Source organism: Zosterops lateralis, assembly GCF_965231275.1.
Source record: "Zosterops lateralis genome assembly, chromosome: 9".
In the NCBI taxonomy this organism is placed as follows: Eukaryota; Metazoa; Chordata; class Aves; order Passeriformes; family Zosteropidae; genus Zosterops; species Zosterops lateralis.
In genome coordinates, this window is record NC_139769.1 from 29,280,409 (window position 1) to 29,305,035 (window position 24,627).

The window sequence follows — 24,627 nt, forward strand, 5'->3', positions numbered from 1 at the left end:
ACCCCAAACCATTTTCTTGATGAAATCTGTCCGCTCCCCTTGGATCTATTTATCATGGCTGGGTGCCATGGGAAGCCTCCCGTGGTGGGGGGAGATGCTGGTCTTGTCTCCTGAGGGCTCAGCTTCAAATTTGGCACTCTGCCCTCATTCCTCCATATAGAAATGATCCTCCCTAGCGTGGAATTCTTTATTATTAGTTCCAGTTTTACTGTTCTTGGGCTTTTTTCTGCCCACCTTCCTACCTTTGTTGACAGTGCATATTTTAATCACAGAAAATGCCAATAAATGCATGAATGAATAACTTCATGATCTGAATGTATGAATAAAATTAAATGAATGAGTGAAATGTCCTGAAAATAGTAATTTCAGTAGGCTTTGAGGTTTTTTTAAAAAGCTCTTTTTAGTCTTAACCAAACCTCTCAACAGGGTCTTTTACTTCAATTTTATACTGATAATATCTGTATCTTGAACTTATTGCAAAGTGGGGAAGACCATACCCGGTGGTTGCTGGGGTTTTCTAGCTGCTGTGATTTTATTTCTTATTGCTAATGGATCTTCCACTACGTTGTTTTTTTTTATTATTATTTTAAATGACAGGAATAATCACTTGCTCTTGTTTGTGCCATTAATTGGGAGGGGGTCAAATTCATCTCAGGTGTCAGCGGGCATGGCTTGATCAAAACCCACATAACATTTCCCAGCTCTGGATGTGCTCACGGGGTGGTGTGTGTGTTCAGAGCCCCTGTGCAAGATGAGTTGGGGAAATACAATTGTTTTCCCTTAGGAAATGCCTTTTTCTATTCGCTCATCAAGGATTTATTTTATTTATGTTGTTTATTATGCAGCTGTGCCTGTGTGCATGTGGAAATCTCATGTTACCGTTCCGTGTTTGAACACAGACCATGGATGGGACATGGGGGGAGCACACAGGGCACCTCCATTTTTCAGACATGGGACATCCCAAGCTGTTGAGATTACTCCCATGTTGTTTTTACAGGAAAGCCCTTGCAGGAGAACTTTCACTTGGAGCAGTAATTTAGGCAGGGAGCACAAAGATGGGAGGAAGATTCTCTTTTCGAAAAGTCACTCTGGGAGGGTTAATTCATTGTTGCTCCTTTTCTCAGTATGGTTTAGACATCAGTGGAATAACTGGATTCTTAGAGAAGGGATTTTTCCAAGGATAAAATCTATTTCATACATTTTTTTGTGTATGTTCCCAGTGCTTGGCTAAAAGCATGGACTTCAAGCCCTTTCCACAGTCCATGTTGCAAGATGTGGAAACCAAGGCACAGTAGCCCTGGGCTCTGTGCGTCTTTCTCTGCCATCTGGGGTTGATGTAAATGACATGTTGGGTGACAGGAGAGGACCCCTGAGCAAGATGAGATCAGGCCTAGAGACTTCCAACTCCCCATCTCATGCCTGAGTCGGGATATGGTCCCTATCGCTTCTGGCAGCAGGCAGGGGTACATTTATTGGTTTTTTTGGTTGCTGTTGCTAGGAGTTTTGCTGCTTGTTCAAGCAGATAGTGTTAGCTCTGTGGTGAGCTCACTGCCAGTTCTGCCCTACTTCTGTCCTGAGGGAAGGAGGAGAAAATATAGGGAAAGGATCAGGGAGCCGGAGTACCCCTGGAAGCCAAATAGCGATGAGTGAAGCCAGACTTGGTGATGAGTACTTGGAGCATCAGGATGCCTGCTGGGGAACCTGTTGGGAAGGAAGAAAACCGCTGCTGATGGGGTCAGTCCAGCTTGGGATGAGCTTCCTTGAGTTAAGCCCCAGGTGTAACTCAGGCTTTCCTCTCCCCGTTGTGTCTCCTGCAGTGCTGAGCATCCGGGGGGCGCAGGAGGAGGAGCCCACAGACCCGCAGCTGATGAGGTTGGACAACATGCTCCTGGCCGAGGGCGTGGCGGGCCCCGAGAAAGGAGGGGGCTCGGCCGCCGCTGCCGCCGCCGCCGCTGCCTCCGGAGGGGCCGGCTCTGACAACTCTGTGGAGCACTCCGACTACAGAGCCAAACTCTCCCAGATCCGGCAGATCTACCACACGGAGCTGGAGAAGTACGAGCAGGTAACAGGCTCCTTCGTGGCGGTGCAGGAGAGCGAGGCCGGGGTCTGCACAGCCTGGATCTCTCCTGACATCTGTTGTTAGGAATGTGTGGGCAAATGGCACTGGGTGCTGGGGTGCTGACAACGTGCTTTTTTTACGGTTGGGAGGGTTGGGGTTTTGTGCTGGGATGTGGCGTGAGAATAGTCTTGGCATGGGTTGCCCCTTGGATTTTCAGTTTTCACTCCTTCCCTGATGTCTCACCCAGAACTGGCCCTATGGAGGAAAAGGCCTCTCTGACATGCTGGCCTCAGTGATGACAACTGTCCAAGGAAAACTTGAATCAGAACCTTCCTTGAATATATTTTCTGCCCAAAAAGCTCTTTTTCCAGGGAAAAACAATCAATCTTTTTTTCCATAGTAAATTACTCTTAAAAGACAGAAACTACTTGGGTCATGAACACAGCTATTGGTAACAAATTTCATGAAGAAGTATGCAGGCCAATGCTCAAAACCAATTCCTTTCAAGTGCTTCCAGATGTTTTGCAGACCTCTCTTGGCTGCTGTGCACCTTGTCCTTGTGGTTCCTACCCTAAGGTTATGGTTTATGGATGTGGGCAAGAGAGGTCACCTCTTTGGGTGCAGGACAAGCTCCGCTGCCAGGGGCCAGGTGCCAGGTGGGCTTTCAGATCTCTGGTTTAGGGCTAGTAAAAGCCTCCACTTTACCTGGCTAACCGGATGTGTGGTGGGGCTGGGGGATGTCTCACCCCCATGGCCACATTGGCCAAGCTGAGGGAAGGGTGCCCCAGGGTTAGAGCTGGAGCCAGAGTGGCCAAGCAGGGCTCTGATAATGGAGCAGCCAAGCACAGACGTGCCATGAGAGGCATTTTGGCAGAGCCTTAGGGCAGGCAGGGAGCAGGCAGAGGGCTGGTTGGAAGGATGACCTTTGGTGACTCTCCTCAGCCCTTGCTGTCCCTCCTTGAGGCAGAGGGACAGGGAGGAGCCTCAGCCATCCCACATGGGTGGGAGTGGAGAGTACTCAGGGATCATGTTGCAGGCTGAAGGGGGGTAGAGACACCTCAATCCTCTGCTACCCAAGCCCAAGGAGAGGCCCTTGGCACAGACAGGGACAGGCTTCAGGGAAGGACCTTCTGCTTCTTCTCCCCTCGGGCAGAAGTTTGGTTTGCTTGGTGTTCTTGCTCACTTTTGCTCCTCGAAGAGACCCCCAGGTGAGAGGAGCCTTTAGCCAGGCCCAGAGGGTGGGATGGGCCACATATTTCCTTCTCACAACCCATTTACAGGGTTTGGTTTTGCCACTGAGTGGCTTTGCAAGTCACTGTGCTGGTCGTCGTCTCTGGAACCATCACCCACAGTCCTGCAACATCAGGGCTCAGGGTTTTTCCACCTCCTTCCCACTCTCTCCAATCCAACTGTTGGGAACTCAGCCCCTGGCTTTATCTCTGGCTGCTGTTGAGTCAGCAGGGCATTCAGTGGTGATTTTGCCTTTACTGCTCTGTATTTCATGCCAAGAGGAGATGATCTGAAATTGCTGGGGTGTCTGGGAGCAACGAGATGCTCATCTAAGAGCTGTGATAGCCAGCACTCACCCTGGGAGATGGGAATCAGCAGCTGGAGCTCGGGATGGGCAGTTGGTGGGGCTCTGCTGGCCTTGGGGAGGTCTCCTTATTGGGTCTGAGCCATGGTGGGAATTCAGCTTGGAAGGGTGGGGTAAGACACAGCAAGCCAAGCCCATGCCACCAGTAGACAAATCCAATGTTTCTTTCCCCTGCCAGCCCCTTTTTCCCCATCGTGGGGTGGGAGCTGCAGATACTGTTCCCAGAGCAGCCACTCACATCCCAGGAGCACTAAAGGCTTCTCCAGCCATCACTGTGCTGCCCCTGGTTTTTGGGGCTTGTTCTGAGAATCAGAGGATCCCATCACGCCGGTGAGGTGCTCGTGGGGATGAGGGAGAGGGAAGTGAAGTAGCCTTGATCTGGCCTCAAAACCCCTCCCTTGTCCCCTGGCTCCTCTCACTGCCCTGTCCTCACAGCACAGCATGTGGACAGCAGAGCAGCCAGACAGTGCTGTGCCAGCAGCCAACTAATTGGGATTGTTACCTGCTTGCCCTTATTTGTCAGAACTCCTGCCTCACTCAGGCTTTAATTATTACCCTTATTTACTTCTTACCTGATGTGCCAAGAGCATGGAGCAGGGCCATGTCTCTCTAGGAGCTGCTTCTGTGAAGCACAAGGGGATCTGCAGGACACATGGTGAGGCTGCAGGAGGAGGGGCAGTGGTGAAAAGGTTCATGGTCCTTCTCAGATAAATCTACAGCTTCTCCAGTCACAACCAGGAAAACAGTGGCTGGGACTTCATGCATTACATGAATCCTAGGGCTTCATCTGACCCAGCTCCATACAGGATCCCCCTGAGAGCAAAGAAATCAACTCCTGTCTTTCCCAGCATGTTGGTTGGGAGTCTCTCGTGCCCCGTGCTTGGCAGACCAGGGGAATTTCTCTCTCCCTGATGACTATTTTGGGCTTAGCTATAAGCAGAGGCCAGGTGAAGTTAAAAGGGTAAAAGTGGATATATGCAATGAAGGGCCTTCAGGTACATTAAGGGCAGACAAAGCTTCCCCAAGGGGCTACACCCAAAATGGATGATGGTTACAAGTTTTTCAGACAGATACAAGTTTGGTCTATTTGCATATCAGGGGTTAATTCTCCAATTACAGCTTCAGGTAGTGAAGTCATATACCCCTAGTTTGCTACCTCCCCAGATCACTTTCGTTTGTACTTTCTGGGGCCTGAGGCAGAGGATGTCCTTGGATCTAAGGCCTAGAAAGATTCTTTTGTGTGACCAAAATGTGAAGAGAGGTAACTAACACTCTATATGGAGTTCAGAGTTACACACTAATGCAGTACATGATCTGAAAAATATAAAAATCTTAAGGCACCATCCCCTGAGCAGCAGCACGTTCTTGCTCTGAAAAGCCCCAGCCAGTGGGGCCTGCACTCACATCTCTGTCCTATCCTTGACGCCGCCGAATGACCTTCCCATCCCGGGGTTTCTTTTGCTTTTCCTGCCATCCCAGGCGTGCAACGAGTTCACCACCCACGTGATGAACCTGCTGCGTGAGCAGAGCCGGACCCGGCCCATCTCGCCCAAGGAGATTGAGCGGATGGTGAGCATCATCCACCGCAAGTTCAGCTCCATCCAGATGCAGCTGAAGCAGAGCACGTGCGAGGCCGTCATGATCCTGCGCTCACGGTTCCTGGACGCACGGTGAGCCCCACACCAAACCTTCCCGCGGTGTCTGCGGCTCTGGGAGGGCTGCTGCTCGGGGCTGTGGGCTCTGGGGTAAGCTGAGGGCCAGCTGAAGGGACGTTTCTTGAGCCAGAGGGTTTTTTTGCCTCCTTTATCCCTTAGTTGTCTATGGCTCAGCAGGGGAGGGGACTGCAATTCAAACCATCCGTTGTTGAGGCTCGCTGCTGTACCTTGGGAATTGCACATCCTGGTTTTGCTGTGGCAGAAGGAAATCCTGTGGCATATTGCAGCAAGCCTCTGTGGTGAAAATGTGCACTTCAGTTAGGGATGAAAGTTTATCCTCCAGGCCATCCTCTCCCCGCTAGATTCCCATTTTTTTCCCCACTGTTTTTATTGTCCCAGATTCTCAAATTGCTGTAAAATTATTTCATTTCCCAAGCTGGTTAGGTGCAGACTGCGACTTGGGCTGTAGCTTGCAATGGGGAGGAGAGGCAGCTACACCAGGGGTACAAGGAAAGAGATGGCAGACAGGTAATAATGCCTAGGTGTGAATGGAACAGACTTCCCCAAGGATATATCCAGCTCTGCTTCCTCAGCACAGAGCTTTGCAGAGCAGCACTGATGTCTTTGGTCACGACAGCCAGGTGTCAGGAGTCACCTTCCCAGGTGGAAGAGCTGGATGCCAGTTTTCAGGCTCAGCTGTGAGCTGGAGGACACAGTGATATATTTGAGATGGAAACTTGCTTGCCTTGAAAGGTGCTGAGAGAGCAATCACCAGCAAGGGGCAGATAAGAAGCTTCTAGCCATGAGTCTTGCACTCCATGCTCAGAGAAGCAGAAGGGGGATGGAGGAACGTGGGAAACTCAAGAGTATCTAAAATTGCATTCTATATTTGGATTCCTGGGGCTCATTCCCTTTCCTTTTGCTTCTATTTCCCCTTCTTTCTTCACGTGAAGGCGGAAGAGACGAAACTTCAACAAGCAAGCCACGGAAATCCTGAATGAGTATTTCTATTCTCATCTCAGCAACCCTTATCCCAGTGAGGAAGCCAAAGAAGAGCTAGCCAAGAAATGTGGCATCACAGTCTCACAGGTGAGAGGGCCCAAAGCCTGGAACAGTGGGAAACTTCAGCATGGGGATGGGTATTCCAGACCTCAGAGCAGTCAGCCATATCCAGTGTCCAGCATTTAATGATTAAATCAGTTTAGTGCAAGTTAGTGAGAGTGGGTGGGAGTGCAGATGGCACTTGCAGATTGGAGACATGGATGGAAAAGGGAAGTCTGAAAGTGGATTTGGGAGGTATGAAAGCTCCATGGAGCAGTGTGTGCAGCCAAGGTGTTGGCAACACAGAAATGATGTGGCAGCACTCAGGGGCAAAGTGTCCTCAAGGAATTAGTGCTGGCCTGGCCTGCAAGAAAAGCTTGTTTGATCTGAAAATCCTTTCTTCAAGGGATTAAAAGCAGTAGGAAGAGTTGTGCAGGTTTGGCTTGATAAGATAGAATGGGCAAGTCGTGGTTGGAAGGATCTGGGTGTAACTGTTACAGTTTGTGCTCAGTGGGGTGGGATTTCTCAGGGTCATTTCTCTCAGTCATTACCTTTGTGCTGCAGAACATGACATCTCCCTGACTTGCACATCCCTCAGAATATGGTGGTTAGTAAAGACAAAATGAATTATTTCCATATGTTCAAGGAAGCCACATAGTTCCTGGAGTCTGCAGCTTTGACCTGGGAGCTGCTGTGATTTGTGAGGAGCACAGTCAGCCCTTGAAATGTTCAGCCATACATTGCTCAGGCCTGCCCTTCTTTATTTCCTCTTTTTTTGGAGCAAGCTGTGTGATTGAGAGCCAGTCTTTGTGGCCTGTGGTAGGCTTGTCCTCACGTGAGCTTAGCAGCCCCTCTAGGTTCCTGTGGCATTCCCCGTCTTGGGCTGTTTCCCAGCCCCAGGCACGTGCCTGCTTGTCACTTGAGTAAACTGCAGACAGCAGCAGCATCTGGCGTCCTTGTGGGAACGTGTCTGCCTTCAGCAGGAGCAGCAGCATCCAGGGGTAGGTGTCATCACCGTGCTGAGTGCCTGCTGAGTGACTCCAACCACCTCCCCTGGGCTGGAAGACCCAAACCCTGCTTCTTCCCAGAGTTACCTACAGGAGACAGCACATATTGGCTTAAGTAAAGCTCCAGCTGTCCCAGTGCTTCCCCTCTCACTTCTAATTCATCTGTTCACACTTACAACTTCTCCTTTGCAAAGACAAAATGCCCAGGAGGAATGCTGAGCTTAGGAGGTGTTTTTGACTGGGCTGTATCGAGGCTGCTTTGTGCCTGTCTCCAGGATCTGCCTCCCTTCTTCATCCAAATAAGGTAGAAACAAAACCACATCCAGGTCTGGTTTTGCTGAGACTACGTAGGAGCACAGGTCCCATGAATGTGTGCAAGTCATGAGCAGAGTTGATCTGAACTCAGAGTCTGACCAGATTAGGCAGGTGCTTCACAGATTTTAAAATGCTTTAAAAGGTTGTGGTGGCTATATATTCCAACCTCTTGCCCTGTGGTGCTCAGAGTTCACCCAGGATGTGAAGCCAGGAGAGTAGTGATGAGGAGATGTCCCTGTGGAAAGACCATGAAGGAGCACATTTGTTACTAGTGAGAAAGCTGGACCAAGAGGTGGAATGGAGTTCCTTGCCAACAGCACCAGCTCCTGGTGGTGCCATCAAAATGTTTGCTCCCAGATCTGGCTGATATACGTCTCTGCAGGTTATATTTTGTCTTTCCTGCTCTGCAGGGTTGGATACCTGTAACTCAGTACCCATTAAATTGGTGGATGAATCCACTTCTGTGTGGAAGCTGCTGAATGCTCTAATAGCACTGCAGATAGAAAGCAGCACAGGAATAAAAGCTTAGGGGTTTCAGTTATCAGCACCCAAGCCCAAGCAATTTCCTTAAGATAAGGAAAAAATCGTGATCTTCAAAGGATGAACATCCATTATTGTTTTCTGTGTTTTTGGTGCTTGCTCAGTTTATTTGGAAGAGGGAGCTCTGATGTACGTGCTCACCAGAAAAGGTAGAATGTCCTTGGAATCTCACTGAAGGGGTTGGTCTTGCTAGCTCTAGATTGCAGCTCCAAGCAATTCTAAGAGTGTTGGAGCAATTCTAGGAGTGTTGGAGCAATTCTAGGAGTGTTGGAGAGCTGCAGCATCCTCCTCATTTGCCCATTCCTTTTATCCTGATAAGCTCTCTCAAACAGAGTCAGTAGTGGCTGGAAGTTGTCTTCTGTTTAGAGACCTGCACATAGGAGGACATTACCCTGATTATCTGTGTTCAGTGCTGATGAAGAAGAAGCTGTGAGCTGCTTCTCAGGCTGTAGGGTTGAATCTTTCCCATGTCTTCTCTGAAATAGTTCAGTGTGAGATAGTGCCCACGAGTGAATAGGAATATCAGCAACATGTCTTTGGGCAAACACATAGGAAACATCTTCCACCCTTTCCCAAGGCACAATTTCTTTCCTGGGACCAAAGTTAGGTTTTAGGACAAGTCCTGTGCTCCTTCTCCATTCTTTCCCTGAAGCTCCTGGTTCATGCAGTGGCTCATGCTAAACCTTGCAAAGCTAAGCTCAGCCAGACAAAGAGCATCCCCTTCTGGTTTTTTGCCCTGATTCCCCTCAGATTGGTGATACTGAGACAATTTTGTGTGTCAGCCAGGCCCCAGTCAGTTCTCTGAGTGTTCTCCCTCAGAGCTGTGCTGGTAATCAGGCCATTTATCCTATCAAAGGGATACTGAGGAGGTGGCAAATGAAAATGACACATACCTGTTCTCAAATTGTGCAATTTCAGGGTCATTTGATTGTGTCAAATGTTTGAATCCATCTTAAGATTTTTGTGGCATGGGTCTGGTGGTTCCTGTGGAGCATCCGATCTATAGCAGAACCAGCTACACCCACACAAACCCAGGGCTCCCAGGGGGCTTCCATCACCTTTCCTGGGCTTGGTGTGGCACACACCTTGAGTGGAAGGCGCTAGGAAAACTGGGGGGAGGAAAGAATCTGTACTGCTTCACCTGACCTAATCCACCTTCCTCACCCAGGTGCCCATGGCAGAGCTGAAACCTTAACGTCCTTGTCTTCTCTTGAACTCGCTCTAGGTATCAAACTGGTTTGGAAATAAGAGAATCCGGTACAAGAAGAACATAGGTAAATTTCAAGAGGAAGCCAATATTTATGCTGCCAAAACGGCTGTCACAGCTACCAATGTGTCAGCCCATGGAAGCCAGGCTAACTCACCTTCAACTCCCAATTCAGCTGGTTAGTTTTTATTTTTCTTTTATTTTGGGTTGTTAGTGTTCAGTGTTTTTGATTGTTCTGTTTCTCCCTCTAATCTCTCTCTTGTTTTCTCCTTCTGGTTATTTCAGCTTTTATTCTCTGGGTCTGGTTCGCTCATTTTTGTGGTCTTAAAAAAAAAAAACAAAAAAAGGGAAATGGGTTTGGTTTGATGGGTGTTTTGGGGGGTGGTACTTTATTTTCTTTGCTTTTTTCTCCATATTTTCTCCTTTTTTTCCTTCTTCCCCTTCCCTGTTCTGATTTTTGTTGGAAAAAAGGATGTGATCAAATCTTGTGACTGGTGGTGCTGTGGTGGGGGTTATATGCATGGATGGTAATCACAAAACCAGAAAATGATTGACAAACTGTTGCTGGAATTGCTTGCACGGGGGGAGGGGAGAGAAAAAAAAAGTAACAGAAAAGTTATTGTGTAATGATTTTATTTCACTGGGGCTGAAAGCATGAGTGATCCTAATGGATAAATCCCAGCATTTTTGAGATGTCCTAGCTCTTGCCATTTTGGGGGTTGTTTTGGGTAAATTTTTATCCTTTGATTTTCTTTCTGTTGCGGTTATCTCTTTGATTGCTTACATGACAGTGTCTGGATCACCTGCAAGAGTGTGCTCTGTGTGAATTTTATTTTCCCTTTGTGTCAGTGCAATCCAGAGAAATTCATGGGTCGTTCCCTTCCGTTTTCCCCTTTCCTTCCCATTTGCTGTGGTTTCCATTTGTTTGTTTTGAGAGTCAAAGGCACAGAGCACTTTGCCCAGATTTCAACTCCTCTGCTAGAGAACGATGCTCAGTTCATGCCTGGTGCCTGGTGCTGCAAGGTTGGCCAACCCAAAAATGCTCAGGGGCTGTGGATCCAAGAGCAATGGAAAATTGAGATTTGTTTACAAGGAGAGGAAAAAAAATGGGTGCCATGTATTTTGTAATTCCTGCAAGTATCTGTGTGCCTGTTTTCTTTTTAGGGGTGGGAGGGAGAGTGGGAATGTGCCTCTCTTGAGCCTTTGAGCTGAGTGTCTGCTCACAGTGCCCTTCCCCAGGAAGGGGATGCTTGGTGTTGTCAGAGAGGCAGGAAGGGAGCAAAGAGGATGGTGGGCAGCAGGATGTTACATAGACTCTGCAGATGCTGGCTGCCATCAGGACATGGTTCTGTAGTGAGCACAACCCTGCCTCCATAGGTGTCAGAGGAATCACACTGCAGAAACACCCCCTGGCTCTGGAGGATTTGAATGGAAGGTGGAGAGCCAGAGCTTAGACAAAGGGAGGAAGCAGTGACACGGGTCTCTGGCTGGGACAGTCTCTCCCACCTCCTCCTCACCCAGGGCTTTCTGCTCTGGCTCCGGTGCTCTGAGGGCTTTGGTGAATGCAGCAGAGCTCTGCAGGGACAGTTGGCTGGAGTTTTGTTTGATTCTTTCTGGTTTGGGGATTTTTGTTCCCCTCCCATGCTCTCAACTGGTGAAGATGTAACTGCATTTTCAAAAATGTCATTCTTTCCAAAGAACTCACACAAAATACCTGGTCAGGTGGGCTCTCCTGATGTTAACAGCCCCTGTAGAAAAGGCTGGAGGGAATTCTGCTGGAGGGGGCAGAACTGTGTGTGTTGAGGGACAGGCCTGCTGCCTATGATGCTGTCCTGCAGGCCACATCAGTCTGGACCAAAGAGATGCAGCTTTCCTTCTTTTCCTCTTTCTTCAGCTGGAGTCAGATCCAAAGGTCTGGAATAGCAAGGGAACAGCTTCAAATTGCCTGAGTGGGCTTGGATCTGGTCTGCACATAGGAGAATAAGCATTTCCTCAGTGCCTGACCAGTTAAATACTGCTCCAGAGCAAGGCTGTTTCCTCGCCTTCCCCACAGGCAGTAACATGGTTGTTTCAGAGATAAATTGGCCAGTGCCCTGCAGTTAACAGCTGAGATAATCCCTGGATAACACTGCACTTTCAAGAAAGGACAAACAGTCCTGTTATTAACAGGGAAAACTTGAGCTCCTGGGTCCTCTTTGTGGCTCACTTGTCTGCAGTCTGGAGTCATTGACCTCTTTTCACGTGCCTGAAGTGTCAGCGGTGCTAAAGCAGTGTAAGGGGAGCTTGCAGGCCACAGAGATCCTTCTTCTGCTAAGAAATAAAGTGTTCCTAACCTGGCCCAGGTCCCACAACCCTGCCTGTAATGCTGCAACAGTGGCAGAGCAGCAACTGGGAGGCCCCGGTTGCTCTGGGTGAGCTTGCAGATGTGGTATGGGTGTCCTGGTAGGTCCTTTCCTGAGAAGACAGCTGGAACTGCATGAGATTTTTATCTCCTGACAGTTGAGATCCTCCCAGCTGAACTACACAGTTGTAACAGCTCAGTCAAGCGTCCCTGCACTGTCACGTTTTGGGACAAAGACACCTTCTGAGGCCATCATGTGATCTCCCGTGCTTCACGTCATCTCGTAGGTCCCAGCAGCAGGAAACACACCTGAACAAGCTAGATCTGAAGTACCTGTCTGAGAGAGATTGGGACACTTGTGTCCAGGACCATGAGCAATCAAATGTGCTGAATTCTCCAGGAGGATCATGGAAGCCAGTGAAGAGGTGAAGAACTAAGATGGCAAATGCCTCTCCTTTTACACCATGGACATTTTTCTGTTCCCAGGTCATTGGCTGAGATTTTGGTGAGGAATTAGCCTGAACAAAGACAGGATTTTCTAGGAATTTGTAGGACTTTCTGGTTTAAATACATTGTAGGGCATGTGGAAAGAAAGTAAACAGAGGACAGGTCATGAGAAAGAAATGACCAGCAGTGTAGTCCCTGGAGGGCCATGATGTTGGAAGAGGAGGTGGAACTGGATGCAGTGGGACCTGGGACAGGAGCTAAATTCATTTCTGCTGTGGCTACGCAGGCCCATCTGTCCTCTCATTGATGCCCATGTTACTGGAGATCAGTGAATGGCTACAGTCAGTCAAAGAGATTGGCCACACATTGACAAGGGCAAGGATTGCATCTGTCTGGCCATCTGGCACGTTCAGAGCAGGGTCTCCCATCCTCAGTCACCCAGGCCTGAATGTCAAACACCTTTTCAACTGGAATACGCGTGGTTGGGCTTTATCAGCCAGATGTTCAAATCAGCTGAGAAGCCTGGCTCGTTTGGGCTAACAACTCCCCATCCTCACTTTGATTTCCTGGACAATCTCAGCACAAAAACCACATGGCAAATGAAAGCTGTTTTATGTGGGCAGACCCTTTTGCCAACCAGAGTCCTCAAGAGCCACATACAGATGATGGCATCCAGTGAAGTTTTGAATGCAAAGCAGCCAAAATTGTCCTGAGCTGTTGTTTTTTTTTTTTTTTTTTTTTTTTTTACCTGCTCACCCTTTTGTTTTGTAAAAATCTTCTTGTGAAGCTACTGCCTGGAAATGTACTTCATCAAGCATAGGTGTCTTCTCTGCCTTCCTCCATTTGTGTCCAGAACACACCACTGGAGAAGATTCTGCTTCAGCAGAGACTGTTCTGGTTCTGGTCATGGTTTCACTGTCCTCAGCATTGTTCAGGAAGTGAAAAAGAACACACGTCCTGCCAGATCATCCCTGGCTTTTGGACCTGCCTTGTGGCTTTGTCCAGCTAAGGAGCTACACAGTCCTTCCCCACATTCTTCCCTCATTTTTGGCCACAGTAGAGACACCACAAAGAGTCACAGGAGGCATAAATCTTGTGCTCTCGATGCATGTGTGTCATTGCTGTTGACTTCAACTAGGAATCTTGTAGACATGACCAAAGTCACTTCAGAGGTTCAGTGTGCTGGATCTCTCTTGTTGATGGTAGGTGGAATGAGGCAGCAGATGAGGATGGCCTGATTTCAGCTCCAGTAGAGAACACCATTTCCCTGTTTGTTTATTCGTGGTACCATTTGAATTCTCAGATACTTTAGAGAAAAGTACTTACTAGAAGTCCTGGAAAATTGGAGGTGGAAGTCAAGACTGTCAGAACACAGAAGACATTGGAGAAGCTGGAGAAGAAGCTCTCTGAAAAGCTGGGAAAGTGGTGCACGAAATATCAACAGTCAAGTATGTAAAGATTTTGAAATGGAGGCAAAATTGAGGTGGGCTTTGCTCATCAGAGGTGTTGGGGTGCAGGAAATCTCTTAGAAGGCATTGTTTTGATGTAGGCTTTCACCCAGGGCAAGATCTGACTTCCAGAGTTTGCTCAGACATTTCCAGCCCTCTTTCTGAAGCTGGTGCTGCCCTGATAGAAACTCAACACCAAGGAATAGTGGGAATAGGTCTTAGCTTTAAAAAGAAGTCTGGATGCTGAAGATGAAACACTCTTCCACACTGCTACAAGTCAAGGGTTTTCTGATAGCTTGTTTTTTTGTCTACCTACAATAACTCCAGGGACTTCCACACCAAGATCAGAGCACTTTCTTCCTGGGCTCACAAGCTCAAAGATGAGCTTCTCTCATTTACAACCTCGCAGTTCCTGAGGAACCCCAGACCAAATGACAACCACCAAAAGCCTGTGGTGCATTCAGGAAAAAGAGTGTTTCAGAGGGACAGGTTAGATTTACACTGGGGCCTCCTCTAGTGGAAGGACTTGCATTCCTGGATCTTATCTCTGTGGAGGACACCTGAGTGTAAATTTTCAGGGTTCTTCACACTGCTGCCCCCTCTCCCAGCTGGGTGCATCAGCCCCTCCTAGCTGTGTGTATGAGAGTTTGTGATTTTGGGGCGTGGTGAGCGCTGAGACAGCAGCGCGGCAGTGCAGAGGGCTCTGTAATTACGGCTCTGATCCAAATGCATCCGTACATGCGGGGCCATTGGTATGCGCATATTTACCTCTGCATCCACATCAGCAGCAAGACATATTTACTGTTTAGATATGCACATATATTGTAAAAACACCCCTTGCCAATAGCAGTGTATATCTTGTAAGTGACATTTCCAGCGCTCCTCATGATTTCCAAGACACCGTCACTCTTCAGAACTAGAGTTTGTGGCTGTTTGTTTATTTTTATTTCCTCCCGCCCGGTCTCAATTTTATGGCCAGGTTTGTTAAGTTTCAATAAAATATCAGTTAAGTTTATGGCATTTTTATTTGTTATTGTTGTTATAATATTCTTTTGGTAGGGGAAGGTGGGATGAAATGTTGCTCAGCTTGGGGCAGAGCGATAGCAGTGCCATGCCAGGTGCTTAGGGATTCCAGAGTCTTCTTTCCAGTTCTGCCACCGATTATTTGTGTGATCTCAAAGATTTCTGCTCACCTCAAAAGAGGAGGGAAATATTCTCTGGTTCTTGTGAGCAGTAGCTGCAGAGTCTTTTGGTTCTCAGCCACTGCAGGAGTACAAAGCTGCATTACTGCCCTGTGCTTTTATTAAGATGGTCAAGGCAATCACTCAGAAAATTAGGTTGGAAGCATCTTCGCGTGTGTGAAACGTGCCTATCTTCATGCTTAAATTTGAGCACTGTCAGGGTGGGCTGGCCCCAGTCTGCCAGCTCATTTCTCTAGGTTTTTTGCCTTTAAAATAGCAAGTAACCTGAGAGGTTGGGAAGTGACAGGAGCCCTTTGCCAGCTGAGCAGAGGAGGTGATAGTTACAGCTGCCTCCTGACTAGTCCCGGTTATTTTACGCAGTGCTGTGGGATTGCTTTCTGGAACAGGTTGGGCAGGTTGACAGTGAGCACAGACAATGAGCTATTCCTGGCTTCGCTCTTTTCAGGCACCGGTGGGAGGGTCCTGATCCAAGACTCACTGTGCTCAAGATGAGTCTTGCTCTTGACTGTCCTGGGTGTTGTATCTAGCAGTGATGTTTCTGCTTTCCTTTGATTCTGAGAACTGCCAGCACCTGACAAAAGAGCCAGTCACTAAGAGAGCAGCAGAGAATGTAGTGAACATGAAGTCTCCAGCATAGACCTCCCACCTGCTCCCTGACCTTTGTTAGAGGTGGCAACCTTCAGAGGAGCCTTCCTGGTCCACCTCCAGGGCACAGCTGGGATCTGTCTCTGTTTCTTCCCTCTCCAGCAAAGGGAGGGGGATTGCCAGGCATTTCTCAGAGTGTACGCATGAGCCATAGTTGGGCAATTCCACCAGGACTGTGGTTGCCATTCTTCCAAGCTGGAAATGGCAGTGTAGATGATGAGAGTATATTTGGGACTGGAGCTGAAAGCGCAGCTGACCTGGGCCCCTGAAGTCTCTCCTTTCCAAGGCTAACGTCATGTATAACTAAACCTTGCACGTTGAGCTGTCTCACACTTAACGCGCTGATCTGCACGATAAATTCTGAAATAATCCCATAAAACCTTTTTATTTATTTTTAACCCCCTTGCTGCCTTCCCTGCCTTCTAGTTACATGATGGGTTTGTTTCTTCTGTTAGGTGGTTGAGGAGGTGCTCAGATATCTCAAAGCTGGAAGCATAAAACTTTTATTTCTGCAAAAGCGGGATTTTTTTTTTCTTTCCATTTGTGTTTTTTTTTCTCCTGATCCCACCCAGTTGTCTTTGCTGTTACAATTTTTTTGACATAAAATTGACAACTGGTGCATGCAGTGGGGAATCTGCTTACAGAGCTTGTTCTTCTGGGGCAGCTGGCCCAGGAGGGCTGTGACACCCTTGTGTTCTCTCACGGGCCATCACAATGAAAGACTTTTGACAGCGTGATGGGCACTGGGAGTCTAACCCAGCTGCCTTCACGTTTTTGTGAGCCTTTGCTCCTGGTGCTCTGCAGTTTCCACCAGTTATTGGTTCCTGATGTCCAGAAGGCAAACCCCATGGACCACTCCCTCGCAGAGCCCCCGGTGGCTCAGCCAAAGCTCCAGCTGTGGGGCTGGATAGGCTCTGGATGTCTCACCCTGCAGGGAGCAGTATGGACTAGAATTACCCTCCCTGTTCTCAGCTTCTCAGCATGGGCTTAGTTGGCCCGCTGCAAAGGCTTCTGCTCTTGATAGCAGAGCTTGTCTGGGTAATTCTGGTCTCCAGTGCAGTCTGCTGGGTGGACACCTCCAACAACCAAGATCCTTCAGAGCTGTCTGAAGGATTCTGATGCTGTCCGAGTCCTCCAGGCTGTGTTTTGTTTTTCTCAGTCAAAAGCATGAAGAATCCTTCCTCCAGCTGAGGAGCTGTTGAAGAATGTTCTTGGCATTGAGCTGTAACAACATGTGGCTTTGAATAACCTCAAGAGTGCATCCTTTTTTTATTTTTTGCTTGCTCTGTTCTTCATACTACTAACCTGACTGTGTGTTTTGTTTTTGTGGTTGCTTTGCATGTTGTTCCTTCCTCTTGGCTGAGAGTCATGGGGTGGATCTTTTTCCTTTCTGTGATTCAGGTGCCTCACTCTTTCCTTTCCAGGTTCTTCCAGTTCTTTTAACATGTCAAACTCTGGAGATTTGTTCATGAGCGTGCAGTCTCTCAATGGGGATTCTTACCAAGGGGCCCAGGTTGGAGCCAACGTGCAGTCACAGGTAGGGACCCATCCAATGTACTGCCAGTGAATGCATTAGTGTTGGAGGAGCCTTTGATTGTATTGGCACTTCTCCCTCTCGTCTGAAAAGAGCAAATCTCAACCAGCACAAATCAACCAACCAACCAACACTTAAAAAAAGACAAACCAAACCAAAAAACCAACCAACCAAAACAAAACAAAAAAGGCAACAGGAACAACCACAAAAAAAAACGAAAATCAAAAGAAACCAAACCAAAAAACAATCCAAAAGAAACCAAAACCAAACACCCAACCAAATCATCAACCATGGTCTTGAGGAGACTTGCCCACACTTTGTGAATGCATTTGGCTCTGGCTTGATAGTCGTACTAGGAGGAGAGAAGGTGTAAAATAATAGGCACAAAGTCCAACAAAAGCAGCTCAGGTTTAGGTTCTGCTTGCTTTATTCTTCCAAGGGAATGGGCCAGATGTTTGAACTGGTGTCTCGTTTTACAAGACTTCCACTTAATCCTTTGATGCCAAACCAGGTGTCTGCTGAAAGGCAATAAATGTTCAAATATATAGATAATTTTTAATTCATTTTTTAATAATTAAAAGCCACCCTTGACCATCTCCCCAACCTCCCCAAAGCACAGGCACCCACATCACCCCTGTACATACCAGGAGGAGGGAGAAAGGGAGCTTTGAGCAGCATTGCTGAAACATCAACCCATGCTTGGGGCAAAAAGAATTTAAAATAGCCATGATCTCACTAAGATCTCCCACCTCCCATCCGATGTCCAGCTATGCCATGAGTCCCCTCTCTGGCATCTAAGGCTCTGTTCTGTGCTGAGAGACGACAGCCACTCTGACACTTCTGCATTGGGCAAGGAGAGCTCTCTAGAGCCAAGGCTGCTCCCCCATGGGGCTGGACGTGGAGCACACATCATCCGAGGGTGGTGAGATGTGCTCACCTCATGTGCCACTGCTTGGGCCAGGCTGGGGGTGTGAGGGAGAGGAATGGGGCACCTAGAGGAGAGCTGCTGGTTCCTTTGCCATGGTAGGTATGTTTCCTTTCTGGGCCCTCCACAGTGAAGGTGCTCAGCCAACTCCAAAGATCTCCTTCTGCTTCTGTGAGCAGTGCTTGCGGTAAGGAGTGGAAGGGGGTAGGGGTAGGAAGGTGGGTCCTTGAGCATGATGGTGGAGATGGCTGCAACGATGTGCTCCAGGAGATGCCACCCCACTCTTGTCACGCTGTTCTCCCTCCCCACTCTCCTTGTCCAAAGACATGGGACCAAGGAGAGTGTGACAGGGCTGCTGGGGCAGGCAGGAGATGATGAGGGAGGCAGAAGAGGTCCTCTGGCTCATCTCTCTCCACAAGACCAACTGCGGCTCTCTTTTATCCTTCTTTGAATATACACCTTTATTTTTGTCACGGTGATGATCATGATTATTGTTATTACTGTTTGTTTGCTTTTATCTTGCCAAAGATGAATGGAAGCAGCTTTGGCCACTAACCTTGCCTTCCCTCTAATTTGTGTCTTTGTTGTTGTTGGTCTGTTTAGGTGGATACCCTTCGCCATGTTATCAGCCAGACAGGAGGATACAGTGACGGACTCGCGGCAAGTCAGATGTATAGTCCGCAGGGCATCAGTGTAAGAAAAAAAAATGGGCTCGGGTCCTGGTCTTTTGGGGTTTTTTTTGGTTTTTATTCTCTCACTGCCAATTATTTCAAAGCCATAGGGCTTAGAATGCCACTTAGTAGGACTTGTCTTTGCTTTTACGGTCACCTAGTTTATTGCTCCTGTATTGGTCACGCCAGCGGCAGAGCTTTGCCCACAAAAAAGTGTCGCCGGGGCAGGCTGCGCGCAGGCAGCTGGCGTCTCGGACTGTCACAGCCCATCAGCGTCCGTGCGGCACCTGCGGCCACACGCGCCTGCCCGCCAGGAGCTGCTAAACAGGTGACACCTCGTGTAGCCACAGTGGGGAATGTCACCGCAAACGCCCTGGCCCCAGAGGTGGCTCTGTCCTGGTGGCACCATCCTGGAGCGGCCGGATAAAAATAACCCATCCCTGGCCGGCGTCCGAGAGCACGGCGGTGGCGATGGGGCTGGCGGCGATGGCAGTTGCGAGTAAAAAGGAGGAAAAAACCCACAAAGCCCAACCAGCATCAACCCAAGAAAACCTCGCCCAAGTGGGCTGGGGGAGGATGTGAGGGGGAGGGCAGTCTCTGGAGCATCTTCTCCTTGTTCTTGGGTGCGCTGGCGGGTTCTGACTAGCATGAAAATTCGTAGCGACAAGCTGTGTCGCATAGGGGGAAATCGATCAGACACACACAAGGAGAACCCAGTGTAGATTCGGGACAGCAATCCAACTTCATTTCTCAGATCAATCGTCCACCATCTCAGCGGTGGTGACAGCAAGCTGGGAGAGGAGGGCAGCCTGGAAGAGGAGGCTGGGAGCACTGAGTGGGTGGTGGCAGTGGTGTCCAGGGTGGCACAGAGGAGGAGGCAGCTGGCCCTGGACACGGGTTGAGATAGGGTGGTCTTGAACTGGTCAGAGAGGTGATCATCCTCTGGATGGGATGGTGGTCCTGCAGCTGAGAGCCCAGCACGGTGCACCAGCCAGTCCCATCACTCTGCAGGCCATTTGTCACCTGGCGTGTGACCATCTTGCAGGATGGCCACCACCAGCACACAGAGAGGGGTGCCCTGGGATGGGGGGCTCTGCTCCCCTCTCCTGCAGGCGCCGGGGCTTAGTGGGCGGCTTGACGTCAGGAGGCAGAGGCAGGGAGGATTTGTGAAGTAATGTAATTGAACATGTGCAGATAATTATGTCTCATTACATAAGCCCCTTGCAAAAACGGCACTTGGAAATGCCACATGAAAGAGCCTATCGTTCCGCATTAATTTCTCCGTGCGCTGAATTTATTCCCTTTCTGGCTTTTTAATACTTGGAGAGTAAATGAATCGCAGGCTGATCATGATAAGAGATGATACTTTTGTATAAATTAAAATACCCCCAAGGAAAGAGGCTGAGCTGATTACAGTTGCAGTTGGCTTGGAAAATAACAGTGGGCTGGGTTAAGCCAAAATTTGGGGGGGAGGGTTGCTGCTGGGGATTATGAGGAGGGGAGGGGGTGACTGGGGAGAGGAGAAGGAAGAGAGAGTGAAGACTCAAAAGCTGAATAGGAAAAGGAGAGCTGGCTTGGTGTTTCTGGCTGTGGTTCTCTGTGGGAGAACCAATGTTCCCATGAGTAGCAATGAGAACTGGTGAACTAGGAATGGCAGGGGCATAGTGGTTCCCTCTGTGCGTCCCAAATGGGGACCAGGCATGTTTGGCATCTGTCGTCTTCTCAGGCTGGTTTTCAGGGAGGGCAGGAGCCCAAACTGACCCATATTGGATGTTGTCAAGACAGGAGGGGATTGGCAAAGGGACTGCACTGTGTGGGTGACTCCTCAATACCCTATAAAACTGTGATATGCATGGGGAATGAGGCAGAAAGTCCAGAGCTGAGCAGACAGTTTAGGAAGCACCGTCTGGATTGCCTGTTTGTTTCCCCTGTATCCCAGTCAGTGTGCTCCAGCTTGATTGTCACTTAATGTCTTCCATCCAGTGAAGTCCAGCCTGAGGTGTGGCTGCCCTTTTGGAAGCATTGGTGGTGGGGAACTCCTCAGTGCAGGCAGGGTGACTGTCTCCAGCAGGCAGGGCTTCCCTGCCTTTCCCTGAACCCTTTCATGGCAAGGAGGGGCAGCGGGATGCGGAACAAAGCTGATTGTGACACAGAAAGCTGCCGTCCCCACATCACCCGAGCGTCCCCGTGAGCTGCTGGAAGGAGATGAGCCGAAACCTAGTCAAGAGCCCTGTCACAATGATGTCTGCACGGGGCTGAGGTTAAGTCATCCCTGGAGCCCGTCAGCACCGGGAAGTCAGCGGCAGGTTGCCCGGCCCCACTGCTGGAAACCTTGGCAGGGGACACAACGCTCGGGGTTTGTCTTCCTTGATGGAGGATGAATTTTTAAGTGCGTGTAAGTCGTGACAGCTGAGAAGAGGGATCTACCCAAAGCCCAGTTCCCTGCATGGCTCTGCTGCCATGGCTGACAGGCGGCTCCGCAGGGCGGGAAGGGCTGGAGTCTGTTCTGCATCATTACCAGGATAATGGGCAGTGTCCCAGCCGTGGACAGTGCTGTGACCCGTGGCTGAGGCTGAGGGAGAGCTGAGCCTTCTCCTGCACAGGTGGGGACACTGCCGGTTCCAGCCAGGGATGGGGACACTCTGACAGTGGAGACAGCTGTCCTGAGAATACACAGCCTTGGGTAACACTGAGAAGAAGCAGGGACCTCCTCTCTTTTCAGGAAGTTTAGGGTGTGAGCCACCCCTTTTGGCAAACTTTGAGGCTGAGGGTTTTGCACCATGAAGTGAGAGTTGTTAGATGTCTGGGCTGTCTGGACAGTGTTTGTTCATGGGGGTCCACATATGTATCCAGGAGATCCCCTTATATCAGGGATTTCAAAGCATTTAGGAAAGCTCAGGTTCTGTTGGGTTCCAGTAGAAGTTGAATCTTTATTGCCACAGTCCTCTGGAGGGTCTCACCCCAAAACATCACCTTTCCTGCCACTGCTCTATGGCTGTAAATCCACCAAGTGTTCAACTTCCCCTGTATGCTAATGAATGAGTGAACTATAGTCATCCTAAAGCCCTTTCAGAAATTTGGTTTTGGACTTAATTCAATTTACAGATTATTTAAATGTGTAAAATGACAAGCTGTTCTTAAAGGTCATCAGAGAGTGAAGGTTTTGATTTAAAACTGCTTCTGTGCAGACCTGTGCTTGTTCACAGAGCAGTGCATGTGTGTGACCTGGATGGTGGTGGCCAGTGGCAGAGAGTGACAGAGAGTTTTGGATCCACTCTTGTCAGCAAGAATTGGCACAGCAAGAGCTGAGAGCTTTTTACTTGACCTGAGATCTTTTGTTCTAAAAAGTTGAGCCTTGGGAAAAAAGTTGTTGCTCTGTTCCTCAGCCAGCTGCAGTTCACCATCACAGTCAAGTTTTGGTTCATGGTCATGGCCACCAGCTGGGCTATGGAAGTTAGTCTGGCAGGGCTTCAGTGCACAAGCTCCATCCATAAGGGATGCCGTGGTGTGCTCTGATGGCCAGGGATGTCTGGCCATGACCCTTGGGAAGGGATGTCCTGACAAGGGTGGATTCCCTGGTGTGTGATAAGACCTTCAGTGCATATTGTAAGGAGGCCCTGATAAAATCTCTCCAAAGCTCAGATGTCTGAAAAGGCTTTGGGGCTGCTCTGCCAGACTGGCCTGCAACTGGTGTATTTGTAGGCTGACCTGCCCTGTGCCATTGTTGGTAGGACAAGGATTTGGTCACAGGAGGTGGGGTGATGAGACAGCCTCCATGCTAAGCAGAAGGCACCTTTGAAAATTGGCAGAAAATTATCTCCCAGCCCCACCTAGGAAGCCCAGGCAGAGAGCCAGCCAGACTTGCTGGAGGTGACAAAAATGCTGAGACCTGTGGAAATGGGCACCAAAACCATTTTTGGTTGCTTCAGCAGTCTTTCTCTGGGGCTCCAGATTTTGACAGTCACCAAGGCTTTGCCTGTGCTTTGGCACCAGAAGGTGACATCTGAAGAGACGTCCTGGAGACCACTGCTCTGTCTTTGGCATCTGCCCTTCCTGAAGAAGTCACAGCCATGTGCAGGGACACTGCCAGGACCAGCAGCCTCCTCAACAGGGTCCCTTGTCTTTGAGGGAGATCCCAGCTGATTTACTGCAGTCAAACCTCACAGGATCTCCTTGCTTGGAAGAGGAAGAGCCATCTGGGTGCAATTGGATGAATCTTGTATGTGGCTTGATACATGCAGTGATGGAATGAGCTCCAGAATGAGTAGGTATGGTGCCTGCATGCCCTCTGCCTGGGGAAGGATCCCCATGGAGGACTTTTCCATACCAAAGGACAGTGTCAAGATGTCACAGCCTGCCTTGGGACCTCCTTTCCATCACTTGACCCACAACTTAAGGCCTTCCCAGGCCACAGTGGCCTCTCACCCAACATTCCCTCGACTTCCCACTGGCCACCACCAAGGCTTTGTTCAGCCACACAAATTCCTCAAGCACAGGAAGGCTCATTCCCAATCTGCAGTACCTTCCAAGGATTTTGGGGTGCTGAACATGAAGCCACTCATTGCTCAATTGCTTCTGTGGCTGGCAGGCAAGAGCCTCTCTAAAAATAGTTGAGCACAATAGGGCCAGAGCCCTGCTCTATGCAGTCCCCACCACTCTCCCCCCTCCTGCTCACTGTAACGACCCTGCAAACACTAAATGGCATCTGAGTGCATTAAGCAGCAAACTCTCCGGTGACATAGCAATTACGGCTCTGAAATAGATTTGGTGCGTCACGGAAGATAAGGGTTTTGAAAGTTTCTGTTGTGATTATAGCTTGTAACTCCAACAAATAACAGGCTTGGTAATAAGAGGCTGCCAGCACAGCTATTGTGGTTCTCTCTCACTGATGGCACGTAAATTGCTATTAATGTCCTAAGTGTACTTGAATATGCCAGTCTCGGGGCGGCGGAGTTGGCTCTGTGTCTCTCTTTACACGGCCTGTCATTGTCGGGCTGATAATCTACAGTAATTGCTGCCTCTTGCAGCAGTCCAAGATGTGTAAGGGTGGATATTGCATCTTGGGGAGCACAAGGATGGTGGGTCAGGGCCTGGCTGTGGGTGGGAGCTGGTGAGGGCAGTGGGCCTGGGGTACACGGGGCTGGTGGTGCTTGTGCGTCGTCTGGTATCACACTTGCACCCAAGGTGGAGCAGAGTGGGGTTTGCTAACCTGTGAGCAAGCTGAGGTCACGATTCCTGCTTTCCTTGCTGTTTCCTGAACCCCTTTGCTCCCATGCAAGACCACATAGGCACAGCAAAGGGTGTGCACACGCCTCTTGTCTTTTTTGCTTTGTGCATGTCCCACTGTGAGGTGTTCTGACTCCTCAAATGTGGGTTCTCCTGCCTGTCAGCTCTTTGCTCCCATCACAGCAGCCTCTCAGGCAGGCAGGAGCTGGGCAGCAGCACTCCAGGGTGGGGAGTTTTCCCATCCTCGGCCCTCTGGGGTGTGCAGGTTCCCAGCTGGCAGGGCCAGCGTTGGATGATGCAGCAGGCAGTGGGACAGGCAGCCAGAGTGGGCAAAGCAGCCCGGGCGTGTGTAAAGCGGGACAGCAACTGCTGCCAACTGGAGCTTGGGCAGTGCTTGGGAAGGATTAATTAGCCAAGCACTGAATCAATGTCAGAGCAAGCAGAAGAGGTTGGGTGCGACATCTGCTCCTCTCCAAAGGAGATGGCAACCGCAGAGGAGCAGCTTCTGTGCGCTGCCGGCTCCTGCCCACGGCAGCCAGGGCCCTCCGGTAGCTCAGCTCTCGAGTATCTGGAGAATTTGGCTCTGCCTCTGTTTGTAGGAGAAGAAACAAGTTGTCTGCTATGGTTTGCTGCATGAACTCTCAGATGGGATACGGTGGTGACACCTCTGTTGTGCTGTGGCTTGGTTTGCCTCGATGAGGTTGGGACATGGAGTTTTTCTGGGGGACACAGCACAGATCAGCAGTTCCGTGGGACCCTTGCTTGTTCTT

At 49.4% G+C, this 24,627-nt stretch overlaps 1 protein-coding gene across 2 annotated transcripts in view; it reads left to right on the forward strand.

Annotated features, from left to right (window-relative positions):
- Nucleotides 1-24,627, forward strand: part of PBX1 (PBX homeobox 1) — a 128,397-nt gene that overhangs the window by 99,081 nt on the left and 4,689 nt on the right. The window contains exons 3-8 of one of the 2 annotated variants that reach the window (XM_083867434.1): nucleotides 1,818-2,062; nucleotides 5,133-5,323; nucleotides 6,262-6,397; nucleotides 9,437-9,596; nucleotides 16,926-17,038; nucleotides 18,564-18,653. In XM_083867434.1, the coding sequence (XP_083723560.1) occupies nucleotides 1,818-2,062; nucleotides 5,133-5,323; nucleotides 6,262-6,397; nucleotides 9,437-9,596; nucleotides 16,926-17,038; nucleotides 18,564-18,653 (935 nt within the window). The remainder of the gene's footprint in view (nucleotides 1-1,817; nucleotides 2,063-5,132; nucleotides 5,324-6,261; nucleotides 6,398-9,436; nucleotides 9,597-16,925; nucleotides 17,039-18,563; nucleotides 18,654-24,627) is intronic. The other variant, XM_083867435.1, reaches the window with a different exon arrangement.